We start from the raw sequence: 23,949 nt of genomic DNA, 5'->3' as shown, positions 1-23,949 counted from the left end.
TATTGAGATTATTAAAATCATTTAAAGTAAACAACCAATCAATAAACTTGACCGTTATTCATTGCAAAGAACAATGCGTTCTGTGTTATTTGAAAAGCTTAATTTACAATCAGTATAAAAACCTATTAAACGTGGTCTTGGCACGTACATGTGTCTGTCTGTCTGTCTACTCTTTAACCTGTTCCCCCTAATTAGGGGCAGGTTGGCATTTATTGGCATGAATCTTGCCCTTGAGGCAGCTCTGTAGAGGGGTCACTAGCTGGCACAGCCACAAAGTCATCATATATAACCACACTGCTGACCATAATACCTAACCTTAACCTGAAATTAAGACCAAGAAGCACATTTTGATTTCATGAATTTTTACGATATAGTAAATGACGACTATAATAATACCCTGTCACACATTCCCAGTAGATGAAAAGCTGGTACTGCAGCAGTGATTTCAGCGACAGACAGTAGGAGCCCATTGTCTTTCCAATCCTGGTGCATTAAACTGGGTTTGCAGCTTCCCTAAGAGGGTCAACACTACTGGAATAGATTCATATAGGTAAGGATCACTTTGTGGCAGGTGTCTGGTCTAGGTCTGTTCACATGCGTTTGTGGATGTAGATCACTGTCTTGCAGTTGGGGCAGTGGTGTTCTACGTCCTTACAGGAGTCAACACAGAACGGAATCCAAGAGAATATCATGCACCTAGAGAAGGGGGGGGGGAGAGGGGGGGACACAAAGAGAGAGAGAGAAAGAGGGGGGACAAAGAGAGAGAGGGGGGACAAAGAGAGAGAGGGGGGAAAGAAAAAAAGAGAGAGAGAGGGGGACAAAGAGAGGGGGGGGGGACAAAGAGAGAGAGAGGGGGACAAAGAGAGAGAGAGGGGGGAGAGGGGGGGACAAAGAGAGAGAGAGGGGGAGAGAGAGAGGGGGGACAAAGAGAGAGAGAGGGGGGACAAAGAGAGACAAAGAGAGAGGGGGGGGGGGACAAAGAGAGAGAGGAGGGGGGGGGGACAAAGAGAGAGAGAGGGGGACAAAGAGGGGACAAAGAGAGAGAGAGAGGGGGGACAAAGAGAGAGAGAGAGGGGGGACAAAAGAGAGAGAGAGGGGGGACAAAGAGGGGACAAAGAGAGAGAGAGGGGGACAAAGAGAGACAAAGAGGGGGACAAAGAGAGAGAGAGGGGGGGACAAAGAGAGAGAGAGGGGGGGGGACAAAGAGAGAGGGGGGGACAAAGAGAGAGAGGGGGACAAAGGGACAAAGAAGAGAGACAAAGAGAGAGAGGGGGGGACAAAGAGAGAGGGGGGACAAAGAGAGAGAGAGGGGGGACAAAGACAAAGAGAGAGAGAGGGGGGGGACAAAGAGAGAGAGAGGGGGGACAAAGAGGGGAGGGGGACAAAGAGAGAGAGAGGGGGGGACAAAGAGAGAGAGGGGGACAAAGAGAGAGAGGGGGGACAAAGAGAGAGAGGGGGGACAAAGAGAGAGAGAGGGGGGACAAAGAGAGAGAGAGGGGGGACAAAGAGAGAGAGAGAGGGGGGGACAAAGAGAGAGAGAGGGGGGGACAAAGAGAGAGAGAGGGGGGGACAAAGAGAGAGAGAGAGGGGGGACAAAGAGACAAAGAGAGAGAGAGAAAGAGGGGGGGGACAAAGAGAGAGAGACAAAGAGAGAGAGAGACAAAGAGAGAGAGAGAGGGGGGGACAAAGAGAGAGAGGGGGGGACAAAGAGAGGGGGGGACAAAAGAGAGACAAAGAGTAGAGGGGGGACAAAGAGAGAGAGAGGGGGACAAAGAGAGAGAGTGGGGGTATGTACAAAGAGAGAGAGTGTGGGGGACAAAGACAGAGAGAGGGGGGGACAAAGATGTGAGTGAGAGTGTGTAGTCAAAGAGAGAGTGTGAGAGAGAGAGGGGGGACAAAGAGAGAGAGAGAGAGGGGGGGGGGACAAAGAGAGAGAGAGAGAGGGGGACAAAGAGAGTGTGTGTGAGAGAGGGGGGGGACAAAGAGAGTGTGGGGGGACAAAGAGTAGAGAGGGGGGACAAAGTAGAGAGAGGGGGTAAAGAGTGTGAGAGTGGGGGGGACAAAGAGAGAGGGGGAGAGTGAGAGAGGGGGGACAAAGAGAGAGAGAGGGGGACAAAGAGAGAGAGGGGGGGACAAAGAGAGAGATTCAAAGAGAGAGAGAGGGGGACAAAGAGAGAGAGGGGACAAAGAGTGAGGGGACAAAGAGAGAGAGAGGGGGGACAAAGAGAGAGAGGGGGGGGACAAAGAGTGTGTGAGGGAGGAGAGGGGGGACAAAGAGAGAGAGAGGGGGGACAAAGAGAGTGGGGACAAAGAGGGGACAAAGAGAGAGAGGGGGAGAGGGGGACAAAGAGTATTCCTGTACAAAGAGAGAGGGGGGGGTAAAGAGAGAGTGTGTGGGGGGGGACAAAGAGAGAGAGAGGGGGTGTGTGACAAAAGAGAGAAAGAGTCCTGAGGGGGGACAAAGAGAGAGAGGGGGACAAAGAGAGAGAGTGTAGTCAAAGAGAGAGAGGGGGACAAAGAGAGAGAGAGGATATTCAGTGTGAGAGAATAAAAGCTACAACAACAAAAAAGATGTGTATTCCTGTATGTGTGTGTGTGTATGTGTGTGTGTGTATTCCTGTATGTGTGTGTGTGTAGTCCTGTATGTCCTGTGTGTGTGTGTGTGTGTATTCCTGTATGTGTGTGTGTGTGTGTAGTCCTGTATGTGTGTGTGTGTAGTCCTGTATGTGTGTGTGTGTCCTGTATGTGTGTGTGTGTGTGTTCCTGTATGTGTGTGTGTGTGTATTCCTGTATGTGTGTGTGTGTATGTATGTGTGTGTGTGTAGTCCTGTATGTGTGTGTGTGTATTCCTGTGTGTGTGTGTGTGTGTAGTCCTGTATGTGTGTGTGTGTATTCCTGTATGTGTGTGTGTGTAGTCCTGTATGTGTGTGTGTCTGTATTCCTGTATGTGTGTGTGTGTGTGTGTAGTCCTGTATGTGTGTGTGTGTGTGTGTAGTCCTGTATGTGTGTGTGTGTGTGTGTGTGTGTAGTCCTGTATGTGTGTGTGTGTGTGTATTCCTGTATGTGTGTGTGTGTATTCCTGTATGTGTGTGTGTGTGTGTGTAGTCCTGTATGTGTGTGTGTGTGTGTGTAGTCCTGTATGTGTGTGTGTGTGTAGTCCTGTATGTGTGTGTGTGTCTGTATTCCTGTATGTGTGTGTGTGTATTCCTGTATGTGTGTGTGTGTGTGTGTGTGTGTAGTCCTGTATGTGTGTGTGTGTAATCCTGTATGTGTGTGTGTGTAATCCTGTATGTGTGTGTGTGTGTGTATTCCTGTATGTGCGTGTGTGTGTAGTCCTGAATGTGTGTGTGTGTATTCCTGTATGTGCGTGTCTGTGTGTAGTCCTGTATGTGTGTGTGTGTATTCCTGTATGTGTGTGTGTGTATTCCTGTGTGTGTGTGTGTGTGTATTCCTGTATGTGCGTGTGTGTGTGTAGTCCTGTATGTGTGTGTGTAGTCCTGTATGTGTGTGTGTAGTCCTGTATGTGTGTGTGTAGTCCTGTATGTGTGTGTGTAGTCCTGTATGTGTGTGTGTAATCCTGTATGTGTGTGTGTGTAATCCTGTATGTGTGTGTGTATTCCTGTATGTGCGTGTGTGTGTGTAGTCCTGTATGTGTGTGTGTATTCCTGTATGTGCGTGTGTGTATTCCTGTATGTGTGTGTGTATTCCTGTATGTGTGTGTGTGTGTCGGCCCGTGTGTGTGTCAACTCACAAGAAGCAGAAGAGGGCTCCACAGATGAGCCAGGTGAGCAGTCCAGTGGTGTGTGTGGTCTCTGTCAGAACCGGGACCTGACAGTGGGGACACATCATCTGGCCGGGTACGTCTCTTAGCAGCGGCTGCTGTATCACCACCTGGGTTACTGCAGAGGGAGGAGAATACTGGTTAGAACCAGATAGAACTGGTCAGAACCACCACCTAGGTTACTGCAGAGGGAGGAGAATACTGGTTAGAACCAGATATAACTGGTCAGAACCACCACCTGGGTTACCGCAGAGGGAGGAGAATACTGGTTAGAACCAGATAGAACTGGTCAGAACCACCACCTGGGTTACCGCAGAGGGAGGAGAATACTGGTTAGAACCAGATAGAACTGGTCAGAACCGGATAGAACAGGACAGAACCACCACCTGGGTTTCTGCAGAAGGAGGAGAATACTGGTTAGAACTGGTCAGAATGGGATAGAATAGGACAGAACCACCACCTGGGTTACCGCAGAGGGAAGGAGGGAGGGAATACTGGCCAGAACCAGATAGAATCAGATAGGACTGGACAGGACCATATAGAATACCTTAGGATGGAGTAATACTATAGTAATACTGGATAGGACTGGACAGGACCATATAGAATCCCTTAGGATGGAGTAATACTATAGTAATACTGGACAGGACAGGACCAAAGAGGGGCGGCAGGGTAGCCTAGTGGTTAGTGCGTTGGCCTAGTAACCGAAAGGTTGCAAGCTCATATCCCCGAGCTGACAAGGTACAAATCTGTCGTTCTGCCCCTGAACAAGGCAGTTAACCCACTGTTCCTAGGCCGTCATTGAAAATAAGAATTTGTTCTTAACTGACTTGCCTAGTTAAATAAAGGTAAAATACAAATGAAAAAATAGAACCCCTTATGATGGAGTAATACTATAGTAATACTGGACAGGAACATATATAACCCATTAGGATGGAGTAATACTATAGTAATACTGGACAGGAACATATATAACCCATTAGGATGGAGTGATACTATAGTAATACTGGACAGGAACATATATAACCCATTAGGATATAACCCATTAGGATGGAGTAATACTATAGTAATACTGGACAGGAACATATATAACCCATTAGGATGGAGTAATACTATAGTAATACTGGGACAGGAACATATATAACCCATTAGGATGGAGTAATACTATAGTAATACAGGACAGGAACATATATAACCCATTAGGATGGAGTAATACTATAGTAATACTGTAATACTATAGTAATACTGGACAGGAACATATACAGGAACATTAGGATGGAGTAATACTGGACAGGAACATAGTGGAATACTACAGGAACATATATAACCCATTAGGATGGAGTAATACTATAGTAATACTGGACAGGAACATATATAACCCATTAGGATGGAGTAATACTATAGTAATACTGGACAGGAACATATATAACCCATTAGGATGGAGTGATACTATAGTAATACTGGACAGGAACATATATAACCCATTAGGATGGAGTAATACTATAGTAATACTGGACAGGAACATATATAACCCATTAGGATGGAGTAATACTATAGTAATACTGGACAGGAACATATATAACCCATTAGGATGGAGTAATACTATAGTAATACTGGACAGGAACATATATAACCCATTAGGATGGAGTAATACTATAGTAATACTATAGTAATACTGGATAGAACTGCTACGACAACGGCCCCCAAAAAATGTATCGCTTCTTTTTCTTTACTCTACTCCTCCACATGGGTCGATGATTAGAAACCATCACCACGACGACCTTATGTCCTGTCAGAGGGGTTGCTAAGGCCAGGTGTTGGTAAAGTCAGGATATCTAGCCAACACCCTGTGTGTACAGCTGTTCACTTTCTCTCCACCTGGGGAACTGGGAACAACTAATTAAGGAACCCATTAATAAGTTAGTTTTCTTGTGTGTGTGTGTGTGTGTGTGTGTGTGTGTGTGTGTGTGTGTGTGTGTGAGTGAGGTGATTAGACACTGGCTATTATCAAAGATAATACTAGACAATAAACATTGATGAAGCCTATTATAAACTTGACCAGACTCAATGCTAGGCTCATTGACTCCCTCTCAAGGTAAATCTGAACTGCTTTATTTCCTGTTTTACAGCGTTGAGTCCCTTACGGCCACATCGGCAACTCCCTATAGAACTAACCTTAACTCAGGTTACCACATCCCTCCGCCATAGTCCCAACATACTTAACCAAGGGAACGGATACCAGGGGGGGGATATATTTTTAATCAGAGTCAAAAGGGGGAACTAACCAGTTCTTGTAGGAATGGCCCAGAAGTGTACGGCCCAGAAGTGTACTGCCCAGTAACTATAAGTTCAATCTTTCTGGGGGTTTGCGGGCTCTGTCTGAGCGTTGGACAAGGGCTGCCTCTGCCTACCTCACAGCAGGCACTTGACCTGCCTGTGGGATGGGTATTTGGGGCTGCCTGTGGGACGGGTATCTGGAGCTGCCTGTGGGACGGGTATCTGGGGCTGCCTGTGGGACGAGTATCTGGAGCTGCCTGTGGGATGGGTATCTGGGGCCGCTCCACTGCCGTTCCATCACCAGATGGGAGGACGATCTGAGGCTGCCTGGGCACCTTCCCCCCTCACCAGCAGATTAACCATGTGGCGCCACCTCACCACCTTCTCAACAACATCCGCTCTGTATAAGAGAGGAGCTGTAGTGGTGACCACCACTCCTGGTGTTCATTTTTTCATTCCTATGTCTGCAACTCCTCCGTAGGACAGTGGACAAGCCATTGCTCCTGGACTAAGTGGCTGACGTTGGAGAGAAGAGGGTCTCTTTACAGTCCATTTCTTCAGTTGGCGATGATCTATTGGAGCTGTTTGGAGCTGCTTCAGCAAGCCCACCAATCCAGGGGGACATTTGAGGTCTTTGGGCATGTCTGGAAGCCGCAGCTCGCTGAGACCATCAGCATTGGCGTTGGGGGGGCCTGGTCTGTACAGCAACTCATATTGGTATTGAGCTAACATGAGGGTCTTTGGAGTTGTCCGGAGGCGGATGGGTGTATGTTCTTCAGCTCACCAAGGAGCCCTAAGATGGGCTTCTGGTCCATTTAGATGTTGATGTGGCGTCCGTGCGCATACTTGTAAGATTTCTTGCAGTGGGGTTAGGACAGAGGCCAGGTTAGGAAGACATTGGCCATAGTAGTTTAACTTCGCAAGGTAGGCCCATAGCTCACTCACATCCAGAGTTTGAAACCCATTGGTAGGGACTTTGTACCCCAAGTACTCCACTTCAGGGGCCAGGAAAACACACTTTGATTTCTTCAGGAGAAGCCCTGTGCTCTACAGTCTTGACACTAATCGTTCAAGTTTCTTTTTGTTAGTGGTCTTCCTCCATGACACCAGTGATAAGGATATCCTCCATCTATACAGTAGTGTGCTGTTAACAGATTCTCCATTGTTCCTTGACAGATCACTCAGGCAGAGGAGACACTAAACGGAGGGCACGTGAACTGAAACAGACCCTTGTCGGTATTAATTCTAGCCACTTTGCATGATTCTTCAGCCAGCACCAACTGCTGGTATGCGTGAGACATGGGCAGCTTGGAAAAGCATGTCCCACCAAATAGCTTTGTGAATATCTCCTCTATCGTTGGCAGTGGGTGCTGGTCCAGCCTGGAAGCTACATTGGCGGTTAGCTTGTAATCTCCACAAATCCTGATATTTCCATCAGGCTTCATTACTGGGACAATGGGGGCAGCCCACTCAGAGTAAGAGATTGGTTAGAGTATTCCAGTGGTTTGGAGCCTGTCGAGCTCTGCCTCGACCTTCTGTTGTAGTGCGAAAGGCACTTGGTGGGCTTTTTCAGAAGCGTGGTCAAACGGATTGGTCCACCTGAATTTGCACTTCAGTCTCTTTTTTCATTTTACAAGTTTGTTTATTGTTCCCTCTATCCTTACCAGTCTCCCAGTCACTGCCACTGATAAGCATCTCCATAGAATTATGCTGCCATCATCATGCTTCACGGTAGGGATGGTGTTAGATGGGTGAAGGCACTTTTTTATTTATTTTATATTTTTTATTTCACCTTTATTTAACCAGGTAGGCTAGTTGAGAACAAGTTCTCATTTACAACTGCGACCTGGCCAAGATAAAGCATAGCAGTGTGAGCAGACAACACAGAGTTACACATGGAATAAACAATTAACAAGTCAATAACACAGTAGAAAACAAAGGGGGAGTCTATATACAATGTGTGCAAAAGGCATGAGGAGGTAGACGAATAGTTACAATTTTGCAGATTAACACTGGAGTGATAAATGATCAGATGGTCATGTACAGGTAGAGATATTGGTGTGCAAAAGAGCAGAAAAGTAAATAAATAAAAACAGTATGGGGATGAGGTAGGTGAAAATGGGTGGGCTATTTACCAATAGACTATGTACAGCTGCAGCGATCGATTAGCTGCTCAGATAGCTGATGTTTGAAGTTGGTGAGGGAGATAAAAGTCTCCAACTTCAGCGATTTTTGCAATTCGTTCCAGTCACAGGCAGCAGAGTACTGGAACGAAAGGCGGCCAAATGAGGTGTTGGCTTTAGGGATGATCAGTGAGATACACCTGCTGGAGCGCGTGCTACGGATGGGTGTTGCCATCGTGACCAGTGAACTGAGATAAGGCGGAGCTTTACCTAGCATGGACTTGTAGATGACCTGGAGCCAGTGGGTCTGGCGACGAATATGTAGCGAGGGCCAGCCGACTAGAGCATACAAGTCGCAGTGGTGGGTGGTATAAGGTGCTTTAGTGACAAAACGGATGGCACTGTGATATACTGCATCCAGTTTGCTGAGTAGAGTGTTGGAAGCCATTTTGTAGATGACATCGCCGAAGTCGAGGATTGGTAGGATAGTCAGTTTTACTAGGGTAAGCTTGGCGGCGTGAGTGAAGGAGGCTTTGTTGCGGAATAGAAAGCCGACTCTTGATTTGATTTTTGATTGGAGATGTTTGATATGGGTCTGGAAGGAGAGTTTGCAGTCTAGCCAGACACCTAGGTACTTATAGATGTCCACATATTCAAGGTCGGAACCATCCAGGGTGGTGATGCTAGTCGGGCATGCGGGTGCAGGCAGCGATCGGTTGAAAAACATGCATTTGGTTTTACTAGCGTTTAAGAGCAGTTGGAGGCCACGGAAGGAGTGTTGTATGGCATTGAAGCTTGTTTGGAGGTTAGATAGCACAGTGTCCAATGACGGGCCGAAAGTATATAGAATGGTGTCGTCTGCGTAGAGGTGGATCAGGGAATCGCCCGCAGCAAGAGCAACATCATTGATATACACAGAGAAAAGAGTCGGCCCGAGAATTGAACCCTGTGGCACCCCCATAGAGACTGCCAGAGGACCGGACAGCATGCCCTCCGATTTGACACACTGAACTCTGTCTGCAAAGTAATTGGTCTGCCGATGAGAATATGAGAATGATTGACAGAGTCGAAAGCCTTGGCAAGGTCGATGAAGACGGCTGCACAGTACTGTCTTTTATCGATGGCGGTTATGATATCGTTTAGTACCTTGAGTGTGGCTGAGTTGCACCCGTGACCGGCTCGGAAGCCAGATTGCACAGCGGAGAAGGTACGGTGGGATTCGAGATGGTCAGTGACCTGTTTGTTGACTTGGCTTTCGAAGACCTTAGATTGGCAGGGCAGGATGGATATAGGTCTGTAACAGTTTGGGTCCAGGGTGTCTCCCCCTTTGAAGAGGGGGATGACTGCGGCAGCTTTCAATCCTTGGGGATCTCAGACGATATGAAAGAGAGGTTGAACAGGCTGGTAATAGGGGTTGCGACAATGGCGGCGGATAGTTTCAGAAATAGGGGGTCCAGATTGTCAAGCCCAGCTGATTTGTACGGGTCCAGGTTTTGCAGCTCTTTCAGAACATCTGCTATCTGGATTTGGGTAAAGGAGAACTTGGAGAGGCTTGGGCGAGGAGCTGCCGGGGGGGGAGGAGCTGTTGGCCGAGGTTGGAGTAGCCAGGCGGAAGGCATTGAGGCCAAAGAGTTCCATTTTTGTTTCATCAGACCACAGAATCTTTTACCTGTTCTCAGTCTTTCACATGTCTTTTTGCAAACTCCAGACGTGCTGTCATGTGCCTTTTCTCAGGAGTGGCTTGTCTGGCCACTCTCCCATAAAGCCCAGATTGGTGAAGTGCTGTAGAGACTGTTGTCCTTCTGGCAGGTTCTCCCATCTCAGCCAAAGAACTCTATAGTTCTGTCAGAGTGGTCATTGGGTTCTTGGTCACCTCCATGACCAATGTCCTTCAGGCCTGCTCAGTTTTGTCAGATAGTCAGCTCTAGGCAGAGTCTGGCTATTTCCATATTTTTCTATTTCTCAATGATGGAGGCCACTGTGCTCTTGGAAACTTTCAACATTCTAGAACAAGTTTTCTACTCTTCCCCAGATATATGACTCATCACAATTCTACCTCAGAGAACTACAGACAATTCCTCAGACTTCATGGTATAGTTTCTGTCAACTGTGTGACATTATATAGACAGGTATGTTTCTTTCTAAATCATGTCCAAACAATTGAATTGGGCACTGGTGGACTCCAATCAAGTTGTATTGACATCCCAAGGATGAACAAATGAAATTGGACATACCTGAGCTCAATTTGGAGTATCATAGCAAAGCTGTGTGAATACTTATGTAAATTAGTTATTTCTATATTTTTTTAAGAATAATCAACAAATATTGTACAATCCAGGTGAGCAAAGCTCTTAGAGACTTACCCAGAAAGACTCACAGCTGTAATTGCTGCCAAAGGTGATTCTAAAATGTATTGACTCAGGGGTGTGAATACTTATGTAAATGTGACATTTCTGTATTTCATTTTCAATAAATTAGCACACTTGTGTGCATCCTCTAGCTCCACAATGAAATAGGGTGCAGGCCAGGCAGCAGGCTGTTAGCCAGCCTGCCAGCATAGTGGAGTCTGCCACTAGCACAGTCAGTGTAGTCAGTTCAGCTATCCCCATTGAGACCGTGTCTGTGCCTCGACCCAAGTTGGGCAAAACTAAACATGGCGGTGTTCGCCTTAGCAATCTCACTAGGATAAAGACCTCCTCCATTCCTGTCATTATTGAAAGAGATCATGATACCTCACATCTCAAAATAGGGCTACTTAATGTTAGATCCCTTACTTCAAAGGCAATTATAGTCAATGAACTAATCACTGATCATAATCTCGATGTGATTGGCCTGACTGAAACATGGCTTAAGCCTGATGAATTTACTGTGTTAAATGAGGCCTCATGCAGTTGCACCCCTAAAAACAAAAACATTTATCATAAGAAACTAGCTCCCTGGTACACAGAAAATACCCAAGCTCTGAAGCAAGCTTCTAGAAAATTGGATCGGAAATGGCGCCACACCAAACTGGAAGTCTTCCGACTAGCTTGGAAAGACAGTACCGTGCAGTACCGAAGAGCCCTTGTGTTAACCTGGATCATCCTATTTTTCCAACTTAATTGAGGAAAATAAGAACAATCCGAAATTCCTTTTTGATACTGTCGCAAAGCTAACTAAAAAGCAGCATTCCCCAAGAGAGGATGGCTTTCACTTCAGCAGTGATAAATTCATGAACTTCTTTGAGGAAAAGATCATGATTATTAGAAAGCAAATTACGGACTCCTCTTTAAATCTGCGTATTCCTTCAAAGCTCAGTTGTCCTGAGTCAGCACAACTCTGCCAGGACCTAGGATCAAGAGAGACGCTCAAGTGTTTTAGTACTATATCTCTTGACACAATGATGAAAATAATCATGGCCTCTAAACCTTCAAGCTGCATACTGGACCCTATTCCTAAACTACTGAAAGAGCTGCTTCCTTTGTTTGGCCCTCCTATGTTGAACATAATAAATGGCTCTCTATCCACCGGATGTGTACCAAACTCACTAAAAGTGGCAGTAATAAAGCCTCTCTTGAAAAAGCCAAACCTTGACCCAGAAAATATAAAAAACTATCGGCCTATATCGAATCTTCCATTCCTCTCAACATTTTTAGAAAAGGCTGTTGCGCAGCCACTCACTGCCTTCCTGAAGACAAACAATGTATACGAAATGCTTCAGTCTGGTTTTAGACCCCATCATAGCACTGAGACTGCATTTGTGAAGGTGGTAAATGACCTTTTAATGGCATCAGACCGAGGCTCTGCATCTGTCCTCGTGCTCCTAGACCTTAGTGCTGCTTTTGATACCATCGATCACCACATTCTTTTGGAGAGATTGGAAACCCAAATTCGTCTACACGGACAAGTTCTGGCCTGGTTTAGATCTTATCTGTCGGAAAGATATCAGTTTGTCTCTGTGAATGGTTTGTCCTCTGACAAATCAACTGTAAATTTCGGTGTTCCTCAAGGTTCCGTTTTAGGACCACTATTGTTTTCACTATATATTTTACCTCTTGGGGATGTCATTCAAAAACATAATGTTAACTTTCATTGCTATGCGGATGACACACATCTGTACATTTCAATGAAACATGGTGAAGCCCCAAAATTGCCCTCGCTAGAAGCATGTGTTTCAGACATAAGGAAGTGGATGCCTGCAAACTTTCTACTTTTTAACTCGGACAAAACAGAGATACTTGTTCTAGGTCCCAAGAAACAAAGAGATCTTCTGTTGAATCTGACAATTAATCTTAATGGTTGTACAGTCGTCTCAAATAAAACTGTGAAGGACCTCGGCGTTACTCTGGACCCTGATCTCTCTTTTGAAGAACATATCAAGACTGTTTCAAGGACAGCTTTTTTCCATCTACGTAACATTGCAAAAATCAGAAACCATCTGTCCAAAAATGATGCAGAAAAATTAATCCATGCTTTTGTCACTTCTAGGTTAGACTACTGCAATGCTCTACTTTCCGGCTACCCGGATAAAGCACTAAATAAACTTCAGTTAGTGCTAAATACGGCTGCTAGAATCCTGACTAGAACCTAAAAATGTGATCATATTACTCCAGTGCTAGCCTCCCTACACTGGCTTCCTGTCAAGGCAAGGGCTGATTTCAAGGTTTTACTGCTAACCTACAATGCATTACATGGGCTTGCTCCTACCTATCTCTCTGATTTGGTCCTGCCGTACATACCTTCACAAGACGCAGGCCTCCTAATTGTCCCTAGAATTTCTAAGCAAACAGCTGGAGGCAGGGCTTTCTCCTACAGAGCTCCAATTTATGGAATGGTCTACCTACCCATGTGAGAGACGCAAACTCGGTCTCAACCTTTAAGTCTTTACTGAAGACTCATCTCTTCAGTGGGTCATATGATTGAGTATAGTCTGGCCCAGGAGTGTGAAGGTGAACGGAAAGGCTCTGGAGCAACGAACCGCCCTTGCTGTCTCTGCCTGGCCGGTTCCCCTCTTTCCACTGGGATTCTCTGCCTCTAACCCTATTACAGGGGCTGAATCACTGGCTTACTAGGGCTCTTTCATACCATCCCTAGGAGGGGTGCGTCACTTGAGTGGGTTGAGTCACTGATGTGATCTTCCTGTCTGGGTTGGCGCCCCCCCTTGGGTTGTGCCGTGGCGGAGGTCTTTGTGGGCTATACTCGACCTTGTCTCAGGATGGTAAGTTGATGGTTGAAGATATCCCTCTAGTGGTGTGGGGGCTGTGCTTTGGCAAAGTGGGTGGGGTTATATCCTTCCTGTTTGGCCCTGTCCGGGGGTGTCCTCGGATGGGGCCACAGTGTCTCCTGACCCCTCCTGTCTCAGCCTCCAGTATTTATGCTGCAGTGTTTATGTGTCGGGGGGCTAGGGTCAGTTTGTTATATCTGGAGTACTTCTCCTGTCCTATCCAGTGTCCTGTGTGAATTTAAGTATGCTCTCTCTAATTTTCTCTTTCTCTCTTTCTTTCTCTCTCTCGGAGGACCTGAGCCCTAGGACCATGCCTCAGGACTACCTGACATGATGACTCCTTGCTGTCCCCAGTCCACCTGGCCGTGCTGCTGCTCCAGTTTCAACTGTCCTGCCTGTGATTATTATTATTTGACCATGCTGGTCATTTATGAACATTTGAACATCTTGGCCATGTTCTGTCATACTCTCCACCTGGCACAGCCAGAAGAGGACTGGCCACCCCACATAGCCTGGTTCCTCTCTAGGTTTCTTCCTAGGTTTTGGCCTTTCTAGGGAGTTTTTCCTAGCCACTGTGCTTCTACACCTGCATTGCTTGCTGTTTGGGGTTTTAGGCTGGGTTTCTGTACAGCACTTTGAGATATCAGCTGATGTACGAAGGGCTATATAAATCAATTTGATTTGATTTGATTTTGATTTGATCTGGCACAGTTAACCTGGCTTTGTTTACTTCACTCACAAACTCGCTAGCTAGCCGTCAAAACCGAGACTCTGTCTTCACAACGTTGTGTCTACAGTCTGCTGGTCGGAAGGCGCTGTAACCCCGAATCATCAGACAAATTACTTTTGTTATTGTGAGAATTTAGAAAAATTATTGAAAATATAATGTCATTTTTAATTTGGCTTTTCATAACAGCTATTTTGATTAAATAATCACGTCACTGTGTGTGTGTGTGTGTGACTCACCCCCAGGGGTGTTTCTGGGTTGTGCCATGCTGTATTGGGGAGGTGGTGGGTACATGCCGGCCTGGGGACCTGATAAATAAGGGATAGATAAATACATCAATAAATTAATTAAACAGAAACCATCTTGCATAATGTACCACAACCCAGGGATACAGAGTGGTTGGCCAGCATAATGTACCACAACCCAGGGATACAGAGTGGTTGGCCAGCATTATGTTCCACCACACAGGGATACAGAGTGGTTGGCCAGCATAATGGGAACACAAACCCAGGGATACTGAGTGGTTGGCCAGCGTAATGTACCACAACCCAGAGATACAGTGTGGTTGGCCAGCGTAATGTACCACAACCCAGAGATACAGTGTGGTTGGCCAGCATTATGGGGACACAACCTCAGGGATACAGAGTGGTTGGCCAGCATTATGGGAACACAAACCCAGGGATACAATGATGCTCATGACATCTATGGCTATCGTGACACACTTCCAAAACGCTTAATGAAAACACTATTGAAGGGAGATGCTGTCCAGTAACATTTTAATTTACATGAAGAGTAAGGGCTGGTTTCCTGGACACAGAATAAACCTAGTCCTGGTCTGAAAAGCATGCTCAATGGAGAATCTCTATTGAAATAGCTATTTAGTCTAAGGCTTAAACTGTCCCTAAGAGTATCAGTGTAGATCTGGTCTCTCACCTCCCTGGAAGCCAGGCTGGGGGGGGTAGGCTGCACCCTTGTCACCTCCCTGTAAACTGTAGGCCGCTGGGGGGCCGGGGTAGGAGGGAGCTGGGATGTGCTGGGGGGATCCATACTGACCTCTATACTGCTGACCATTCTCCATATTGTCGGGGTAGGGGAGTGTCGCCCTAGGTTGAAGACATCCAGGTTAACACAACATAATAATTTCATCCGGAAGCATTTGAGAGAGAGAGAGAGGAGGGGGAGAGATATATGGGAGGGGTGGCAGAGTTGAGAGAGGAGGGGGTAAGGTAGTGAGAAAGAGAGGGGGGGAGAGAGGTGGGGGAAAAAGATAAGTCAGGTGGAAGAGAGAGAGCGAGAGATAGGGGGAGCAGAGAGAGAGAGATAGGGGAGCAGAGAGAGAGATAGGGGAGCAGAGAGAGAGAGATAGGGGGAGCAGAGAGAGAGAGATAGGGGGAGCAGAGAGAGAGAGATAGGGGGAGAGAGAGAGAGAGAGAGAGGGGGGAGCAGAGGGGAGAGAGGTGAGTGAGGGAGAAAGAGAGGGGGAGCAGAGAGAGAGAGAGATAAGGGGAGCAGAGAGAGAGAACGAGGGGGAGCAGAGAGAGAGAGAGATAGGGGAGTAGAGGTAGAGAGAGGAGGGGGAGAGGTGAGGGGAAGAGGGAGGGAGAGGGGGGGCAACCAGTGAAGAACAAACACCATTGTAAATACAACCCATGTTTATTTATTTTCCCTTTTGTACTTTAACCATTTGCACATTTATTTATCTTTTCTTAATTATCTACTTCCCTTGCATTGGCATTGTTAACATATGTGTCCATGCCAATAAAGCCCTTTGTATTGAATTAAATTGAGAGAGAGTTGTAGGGGAAAAAGAGAAGACAGGTGGGAGAGAGATAAAGGGAGCAGAGAGAAATAGGGAGATAGCGAACACAGTGTCAGAATCTCAATGCGGTCCTCTCTACTCTCTCTGCTCTCTCTCTCCTCTCCTCATTCTCCTCCAATGGGTTTTGAGAAGGAGGCGAGGAGAGAGGACGCGAGGAGTATGCAATTGAGATTCTCCCAGTGAGCGTCATTTATGACAGCACTATTACTAATAAACCTTCAGCAAACATCACATGATGTACCCAGCCCATGATCAGAACCATATAAGTGCTCTCCGTCCTTAAAGGGGACATTAGTGAACATCAACAGAACATAACACTTCTCTTGCAGAAAAAAAACATAAACTTGTTCAAAATGTTCAAAATCAATTCATTTGCAATGTCCTATTAAATTAGTTGAAGTTAGTTAGAAAACCTTTAAGCGTCACTCCACAATGACACATCAGCTGACAATACTACAGTGCCTTGCGAAAGTATTCGGCCCCCTTGAACTTTGCGACCTTTTGCCACATTTCAGGCATCAAACATAAAGATATAAAACTGTATTTTTTTGTGAAGAATCAACAACAAGTGGGACACAATCATGAAGTGGAACGACATTTATTGGATATTTCAAACTTTTTTAACAAATCAAAAACTGAAAAATTGGGCGTGCAAAATTATTCAGCCCCTTTACTTTCAGTGCAGCAAACTCTCTCCAGAAGTTCAGTGAGGATCTCTGAATGATCCAATGTTGACCTAAATGACTAATGATGATAAATACAATCCACCTGTGTGTAATCAAGTCTCCGTATAAATGCACCTGCACTGTGATAGTCTCAGAGGTCCGTTAAAAGCGCAGAGAGCATCATGAAGAACAAGGAACACACCAGGCAGGTCCGAGATACTGTTGTGAAGAAGTTTAAAGCCGGATTTGGATACAAAAAGATTTCCCAAGCTTTAAACATCCCAAGGAGCACTGTGCAAGCGATAATATTGAAATGGAAGGAGTATCAGACCACTGCAAATCTACCAAGACCTGGCCGCCCTCTAAACTTTCAGCTCATACAAGGAGAAGACTGATCAGAGATGCAGCCAAGAGGCCCATGATCACTCTGGATGAACTGCAGAGATCTACAGCTGAGGTGGGAGACTCTGTCCATAGGACAACAATCAGTCGTATATTGCACAAATCTGGCCTTTATGGAAGAGTGGCAAGAAGAAAGCCATTTCTTAAAGATATCCATAAAAAGTGTCGTTTAAAGTTTGCCACAAGCCACCTGGGAGACACACCAAACATGTGGAAGAAGGTGCTCTGGTCAGATGAAACCAAAATTGAACTTTTTGGCAACAATGCAAAACGTTATGTTTGGCGTAAAAGCAACACAGCACATCACCCTGAACACACCATCCCCACTGTCAAACATGGTGGTGGCAGCATCATGGTTTGGGCCTGCTTTTCTTCAGCAGGGACAGGGAGGATGGTTAAAATTGATGGGAAGATGGATGGAGCCAAATACAGGACCATTCTGGAAGAAAACCTGATGGAGTCTGCAAAAGACCTGAGACTGGGACGGAGATTTGTCTTCCAACAAGACAATGATCCAAAACATAAAGCAAAATCTACAATGGAATGGTTCAAAAATAAACATATCCAGGTGTTAGAATGGCCAAGTCAAAGTCCAGACCTGAATCCAATCGAGAATCTGTGGAAAGAACTGAAAACTGCTGTTCACAAATGCTCTCCATCCAACCTCACTGAGCTCGAGCTGTTTTGCAAGGAGGAATGGGAAAAAATGTCAGTCTCTCGATGTGCAAAACTGATAGAGACATACCCCAAGCGACTTACAGCTGTAATCGCAGCAAAAGGTGGCGCTACAAAGTATTAACTTAAGGGGGCTGAATAATTTTGTACGCCCAATTTTTCAGTTTTTGATTTGTTAAAAAAGTTTGTAATATCCAATAAATGTCGTTCCACTTCATGATTGTGTCCCACTTGTTGTTGATTCTTCACAAAAAAATACAGTTTTATATCTTTATGTTTGAAGCCTGAAATGTGGCAAAAGGTCGCAAAGTTCAAGGGGGCCGAATACTTTCGCAAGGCACTGTAAATACAGTTTCAAATGTCATATTATGGACCAATCAGATGGAGTTTTGAGAAACCATAGTCAGTCATAGGCAACCACAGTGCTGTATGTCATCTGTAATCAGCTATAATACATCACATGATCTAAACATAATTGATCTACGTGGTCTCCATTAAGGAAACAGGTCTTCTGATCCCAATGGGACTTCCTGGTTCAATTAAGTTTCAATAAATAAATATAAATTCCAACTTCATGACTCATACTAACCTTGTACTGTAAAACAATCTGTTTAATCTTTACTAACAGTGACCAGGTCAGTCTTGAGAACATATTTTATAACAATCTGAACGTAATAAGGAAATGCAGAGGTTATATAACTCCTCTCTATCTATGGGTGTGTCCCTAAATGGTCCTCTATTCCCTAGGTTCTGTTACATACAGTCGTGGCCAAAAGTTTTGAGAATGACACAAATATTACATTTCACAAAGTCTTCTGCCTCAGTTTGTGTGACGGCAACTTGCATATACTCCAGAATGTTATGAAGAGTGATCAGATGAATTGCAATTAATTGCAAAGTCCCTCTTTGCCATGAAAATGAACTGAATCCCCCAAAAAACATTTCCACTGCATTTCAGCCCTGCCACAAAAGGGCCAGCTGACATCATGTCAGTGATTCTCTCGTCAACACAGGTGTGAGTGTTGACGAGGACGTGGCTGGAGATCACTCTGTCATGCTGATTGAGTTCGAATAACAGACTGGAAGCTTCAAAAGGAGGGTGGTGCTTGAAATCATTGTTCATCATTCTTCATTCTTCCTCTGTCAAACATGGTTACCTGCAAGGAAACACGTGCCATCATCATTGCTTTGCACAAAAAGGGCTTCACAGGCAAGGATGTTGCTGCCAGTAAGATTGCACCTAAATCAACCATTTATCGGATCATCAAGAACTTCAAGGAGAGCGGTTCAATTGTTGTGAAGAAGGCTTCAGGGCGCCCAAGAAAGTCCAGCAAGTGCCAGGACCGTCTCCTAAAGTTGATTCAGCTGCGGGATCGGGGTCCCACCAGTACAGAGCTTGCTCAGGAATGGCAGAAGGCAGGTGTGAGTGCATCTGCACGTACAGTGAGGCGAAGACCTTTGGAGGATGGCCTGGTGTCAAGAAGGGCAGCAAAGAAGCCACTTCTCTCCAGGAAAAACATCAGGGACAGACTGATATTCTGCAAAAGGTACAGGGATTGGACTGCTGAGGACTGGGGTAAAGTCATTTTCTCTGATGAATCCCCTTTCCGATTGTTTGGGGCATCCTGAAAAAAGCTTGTCCGGAAAAGACAAGGTGAGCGCTACCATCAGTCCTGTGTCATGCCAACAGTAAAGCATCCTGAGACCATTCATGTGTGGGGTTGCTTCTCAGCCAAGGGAGTGGGCTCACTCACAATTTTTCCTAAGAACACAGCCATGAATAAAGAATGGTACCAACACATCCTCCGAGAGCAACTTCTCCCAACCATCCAGGAACAGTTTGTTGACGAACAATGCCTTTTCCAGCATGATGGAGTGATAACTAAGTGGCTCGGGGAACAAAACATCGATATTTTGGGTCCATGGCCAGGAAATTCCCCAGACCTTAATCCCATTGAGAATTTGTGGTCAATCCTCAAGAGGCGGGTGGACAAACAAAACCCCACAAACTCCAAGCATTGATTATGCAAGAATAGGCTGCCATCAGTCAGGATGTGGCCCAGAAGTGAATTGACAGCATGCCAGGGCGGATTGCAGAGGTCTTGAAAAAGAAGGGTCAACACTGCAAACATTGACTCTTTGCATCGACGTCATGTAATTGTCAATAAAGCCTTTGACACTTATAAAATGCTTGTAATTATACTTCAGTATTCCATAGTAACATCTGACAAAAATATCTAAAGACACTGAAGCAGCAAATTTTGTGGAAATTAATATTTGTGTCATTCTCAAAACGTTTGGCCACGACTATACACCGGATAGTAATGTGTTGTTTTACAGGGTCAGCCATGGTGGTACGGCACCTCACAGTAGGAGTACTGATCTGGCATCAGTTTTACCTTTCAGAAAATCGGATTACATGGACAGAAGGAACCTGGACCCACAAAGCTTCTCACAGTAGGAGTCCTGTTCTGGGATCTGTACATGCAGTCCTATTCATTGCATGGACAGAGTGGTGCAGAGGTCTAAGGCACTGCATCATAGTGCTAGAGGCATCACTACAGACCCTGGTTTGATCCTGGGCTGTAATCACATCCGGCTGTGATCGGGAGTCCCACAGGGCGACGCCCAGCATTGTCTGGGTTTGGCCGTGGTATGCCGCCATTGTAAATAAGAATTTGTTCTTAACTGACCTGCCTACCGTTCTCTTTTCTTTCAGACAAACACAAATGTAGAACACACACACACACACACAAGCTAAAAAAAAACTTACCCAGCTCAGAACACCCTATACCAGCCCACCTTACCCAGCTCAGAACACCCTATACCAGCCCACCTTACCCAGCTCAGAACACCCTATACCAGCCCACCTTACCCCAGCTCAGAACACCCTATCCAGCCCACCTTACCCAGCTCAGAACACCCTATACCAGCCCACCTTACCCAGCTCAGAACACCCTATACCAGCCCACCTTACCCAGCTCAGAACACCCTATACCAGCCCACCTTACCCAGCTCAGAACACCCTATCCCAGCCCACCTTAGCTCCAGAACACCCTATCCCAGCCCACCTTACCCAGCTCAGAACACCCTATCCCAGCCCACCTTACCCAGCTCAGAACACCCTATCCCAGCCCACCTTACCCAGCTCAGAACACCAGCCCAGCTCAGAACACCCTATCCCAGCCCACCACCCTTAGCCCACCTTACCCAGCTCAGAACACCCTATCCCAGCCCACCTTACCCAGCTCAGAACACCCTATCCCAGCCCACCTTACCCAGCTCAGAACACCCTATCCCAGCCCACCTTATCCCAGCTCAGAACACCCTATCCCAGCCCACCTTATCCCAGCTCAGAACACCCTATACCCAGCCCACCTTACCCAGCTCAGAACACCCTATCCCAGCCCACCTTACCCAGCTCAGAACACCCTATCCCAGCCCACCTTACCCAGCTCAGAACACCCTACCCAGCCCACCTTATCCCAGCTCAGAACACCCTATCCCAGCGCACCTTATCCCAGCTCAGAACACCCTATCCCAGCGCACCTTACCCAGCTCAGAACACCCTCCAGCGCACCTTACCCAGCTCAGAACACCCTATCCCAGCCCACCTTACCCAGCTCAGAACACCCTATCCCAGCCCACCTTATCCCAGCTCAGAACACCCTATCCCAGCCCACCTTACCCAGCTCAGAACACCCTATCCCAGCCCACCTTACCCAGCTCAGAACACCCTATCCCAGCCCACCTTTACCCAGCTCAGAACACCCTATCCCAGCGCACCTTACCCAGCTCAGAACACCCTATCCCAGCCCACCTTACCCCAGCTCAGAACACCCTTTCCCAGCCACGAGCAGAACGACAGTCCCTTACCTGTCTGGAGCTCTGGAGGAGACGAGGTACTGTGGAGCTACAGATAAGAGCTGCAACTCCCTGAAGAGACAACGAAACTGAAGCACCGAGAGAGACAGACGAGAGAGAGAGAGAGAGAGAGAGAGAGAGAGAGAGAGAGACGAGAGAGAGAGAGAGAGATTTTTAAATTTTTGTGAGTCTAATATTTACTGTTAATTTTTATTGTTTACTTCACTTTTGTTTATGATCTACTTCACTTTCTTTGGCAATGTTAACTTGTGTTTCCCATGCCAATAAAGCCCCTTGAATGGAATTCATAGAGGGGGCGGGCTAAGCTGTTAGGGAGGTGTCAGGCAGACAAGGTAATAACTTCATCTGAAGTGACTGAATAGTGATGATGAGCAACACAAGCCTGATGGAGAATAGGTCAGTATGTAACCGTCCCGCCCCTGTCCCGCCCCCCGTCCCACCCCCCCGTCCCGCCCCCGTCCCGCCCCGTCCCGCCCCCGCCCCCCCTGTCCCGTCCCGTCCCGCCCCAGTCCCGCCCCCCATTCCGCCCCCATCCAGCCCTCCCTGGAAGCCTCTTCCCAACAGCTGAAGGTCCCAATCACGTTCTGTGTCTATTTACCTCTACTTTACACACACATTGTTGTGGTCACCCTCCCTTCACATTTCTCACTGTCAATCATTAGTGATAATTCTTCAAGTTTTACCAGTGAAATGTCAACAAGATCTCACAGTTTTACCAATTGGACTTCAGACTCTGACGTTTATCCACGTTTATCCAGACGTCACATTTCTAAGTTGCTTCAAACGAGCCTCGGTCCGGTTACACCCCGCTACCATCTAGAAGACGGAGACGGGACAGGTGCATCGAAGCTGGGACTGAGAGACTTTATAAACAGCTTCTATCTCAAGGCCATCAGACTGTTAAACAGTCACCACTGCGCCCAGCTACCTGCCCTGCCCTGAACCTTAGACTGCTGGCCGATGTTTACATTTCACATGTTTACATACTGTTTTACACACACTGAGTGTTCAAAACATTAAGAACACCTGCTCTTTCCATGACATAGACTGACCAGGTGAATCCAGGTGAGAGCTAGGATCCCTTATTGATGTCACCTGTTGAATCCAATGTAATCAGTGTGAAAGAAGGTGTTGCATTCTGGGTTCGACTTAGAACATTGTTATACTCAGAAATATAGGAACATTAGTTACAAAAGAGACACGATGGGTGGAGCCATCATGAAGCTTGGGAGGGGCTGAGTGCAGGGAACACGATGGGTGGAGCCATAAGGAAGCTTGGGAGGGGCTGAGTGCAGGGAACACGATGGGTGGAGCCATCATGAAGCTTGGGAGGGGCTGAGTGCAGGGAACACGATGGGTGGAGCCATCATGAAGCTTGGGAGGGGCTGAGTGCAGGGAACACAATGGGTGGAGCCATGATGAAGCTTGGGAGGGGCTGAGTGCAGGGAACACGATGGGTGGAGCCATAATGAAGCTTGGGAGGGGCTGAGTGCAGGGAACACGATGGCATGTGGCAGTCCTGAAAGGGGAGGAACCGTTGAAGGCCCAGATCCCTCAGCTCCCTGAGTAGAAATAACGACGCCCTGTGTAGTGATGAGGAGACTCTACCCAAAGGGGGGTATGAATACTGCCACGGGGGAAGCCATGTCTTTGTCTGAATGCAGCTGTATCGATACTACCACGGGGGAAGACATGTCTTTGTCTGAATGCAGCTGTATCGATACTACCACGGGGGAAGACATGTCTTTGTCTGAATGCAGCTGTATCGATACTACCACGGGGGAAGACATGTCTTTGTTTTCATAAAAGCTTTCATAAATGTCGGTTGAGTTGTTTTACTCTGAGAATTAGAACCTAACAAAGTGGAGGAGACCGGTTTAAAAATATATATTTTTTAACCTTGAGACAATTGAGACATGGATTGTGTATGTGTGCCATTCAGAGGGTGGATGGGCGAGACAAAACATTGAAGTGCCTTTGAGCAGGGTGTGGTAGTGGGTATGGTAGTAGGTATGGTAGTGGGTGTGGTAGTGGGTATGGTAGTGGGTATGGTAGTGGGTATGGTAGTGGGTATGGTAGTAGGTATGGTAGTGGGTATGGTAGTGGGTATGGTAGTAGGTATGGTAGTAGGTATGGTAGTGGGTATGGTAGTAGGTATGGTAGTGGGTATGGTAGTAGGTATGGTAGTGGGTATGGTAGTGGGTATGGTAGTGGGTATGGTAGTAGGTATGGTAGTGGGTATGGTAGTAGGTATGGTAGTAGGGTATGGTAGTGGGTATGGTAGTAGGTATGGTAGTGGGTATGGTAGTGGGTATGGTATGGTAGTGGGTATGGTAGTGGGTATGGTAGTGGGTATGGTAGTGGGTATGGTAGTGGGTATGGTAGTGGTATGGTA

General features: G+C 46.6%; 1 protein-coding gene across 1 annotated transcript; it reads right to left on the bottom strand.

Moving 5' to 3' along the window:
* Window positions 1–2: 2 nt before the first annotated feature.
* LOC112242498 (lipopolysaccharide-induced tumor necrosis factor-alpha factor homolog) lies at window positions 3–21,666 on the bottom strand. The gene is made up of 5 exons (XM_042316241.1): window positions 21,546–21,666; window positions 15,042–15,211; window positions 14,348–14,416; window positions 3,752–3,899; window positions 3–696 (listed from the first exon to the last, which is right to left on the bottom strand). Exons 2-5 carry the CDS (start codon window positions 15,184–15,186, stop codon window positions 591–593), a joined length of 468 nt encoding a protein of 155 aa, XP_042172175.1. The 5' UTR covers window positions 15,187–15,211; window positions 21,546–21,666; the 3' UTR covers window positions 3–590.
* Window positions 21,667–23,949: the final 2,283 nt, after the last annotated feature.

Source organism: Oncorhynchus tshawytscha, unplaced genomic scaffold (genome assembly GCF_018296145.1).
Source record: "Oncorhynchus tshawytscha isolate Ot180627B unplaced genomic scaffold, Otsh_v2.0 Un_contig_2871_pilon_pilon, whole genome shotgun sequence".
NCBI lineage: Eukaryota > Metazoa > Chordata > Actinopteri > Salmoniformes > Salmonidae > Oncorhynchus > Oncorhynchus tshawytscha.
The sequence above is the reverse complement of the archived record's forward strand: the minus strand, read 5'-3'. Positions and strand labels throughout refer to the sequence as shown.

Excerpts from the sequence above, each read along its gene's own strand:
- LOC112242498 (XM_042316241.1), bottom strand. The coding sequence starts at position 15,186 with ATGGAGAATGGTCAGCAGTATAGAGGTCAGTATGGATCCCCCCAGCAC. Across the intron at positions 3,900-14,347 it reads ACCCAGAAACACCCCTGGGG|TAACCCAGGTGGTGATACAG; the intron begins GTGAGTCACACA and ends CTCCCTCTGCAG. Across the intron at positions 697-3,751 it reads GGAGCCCTCTTCTGCTTCTT|GTGCATGATATTCTCTTGGA; the intron begins GTGAGTTGACAC and ends CCCCTTCTCTAG.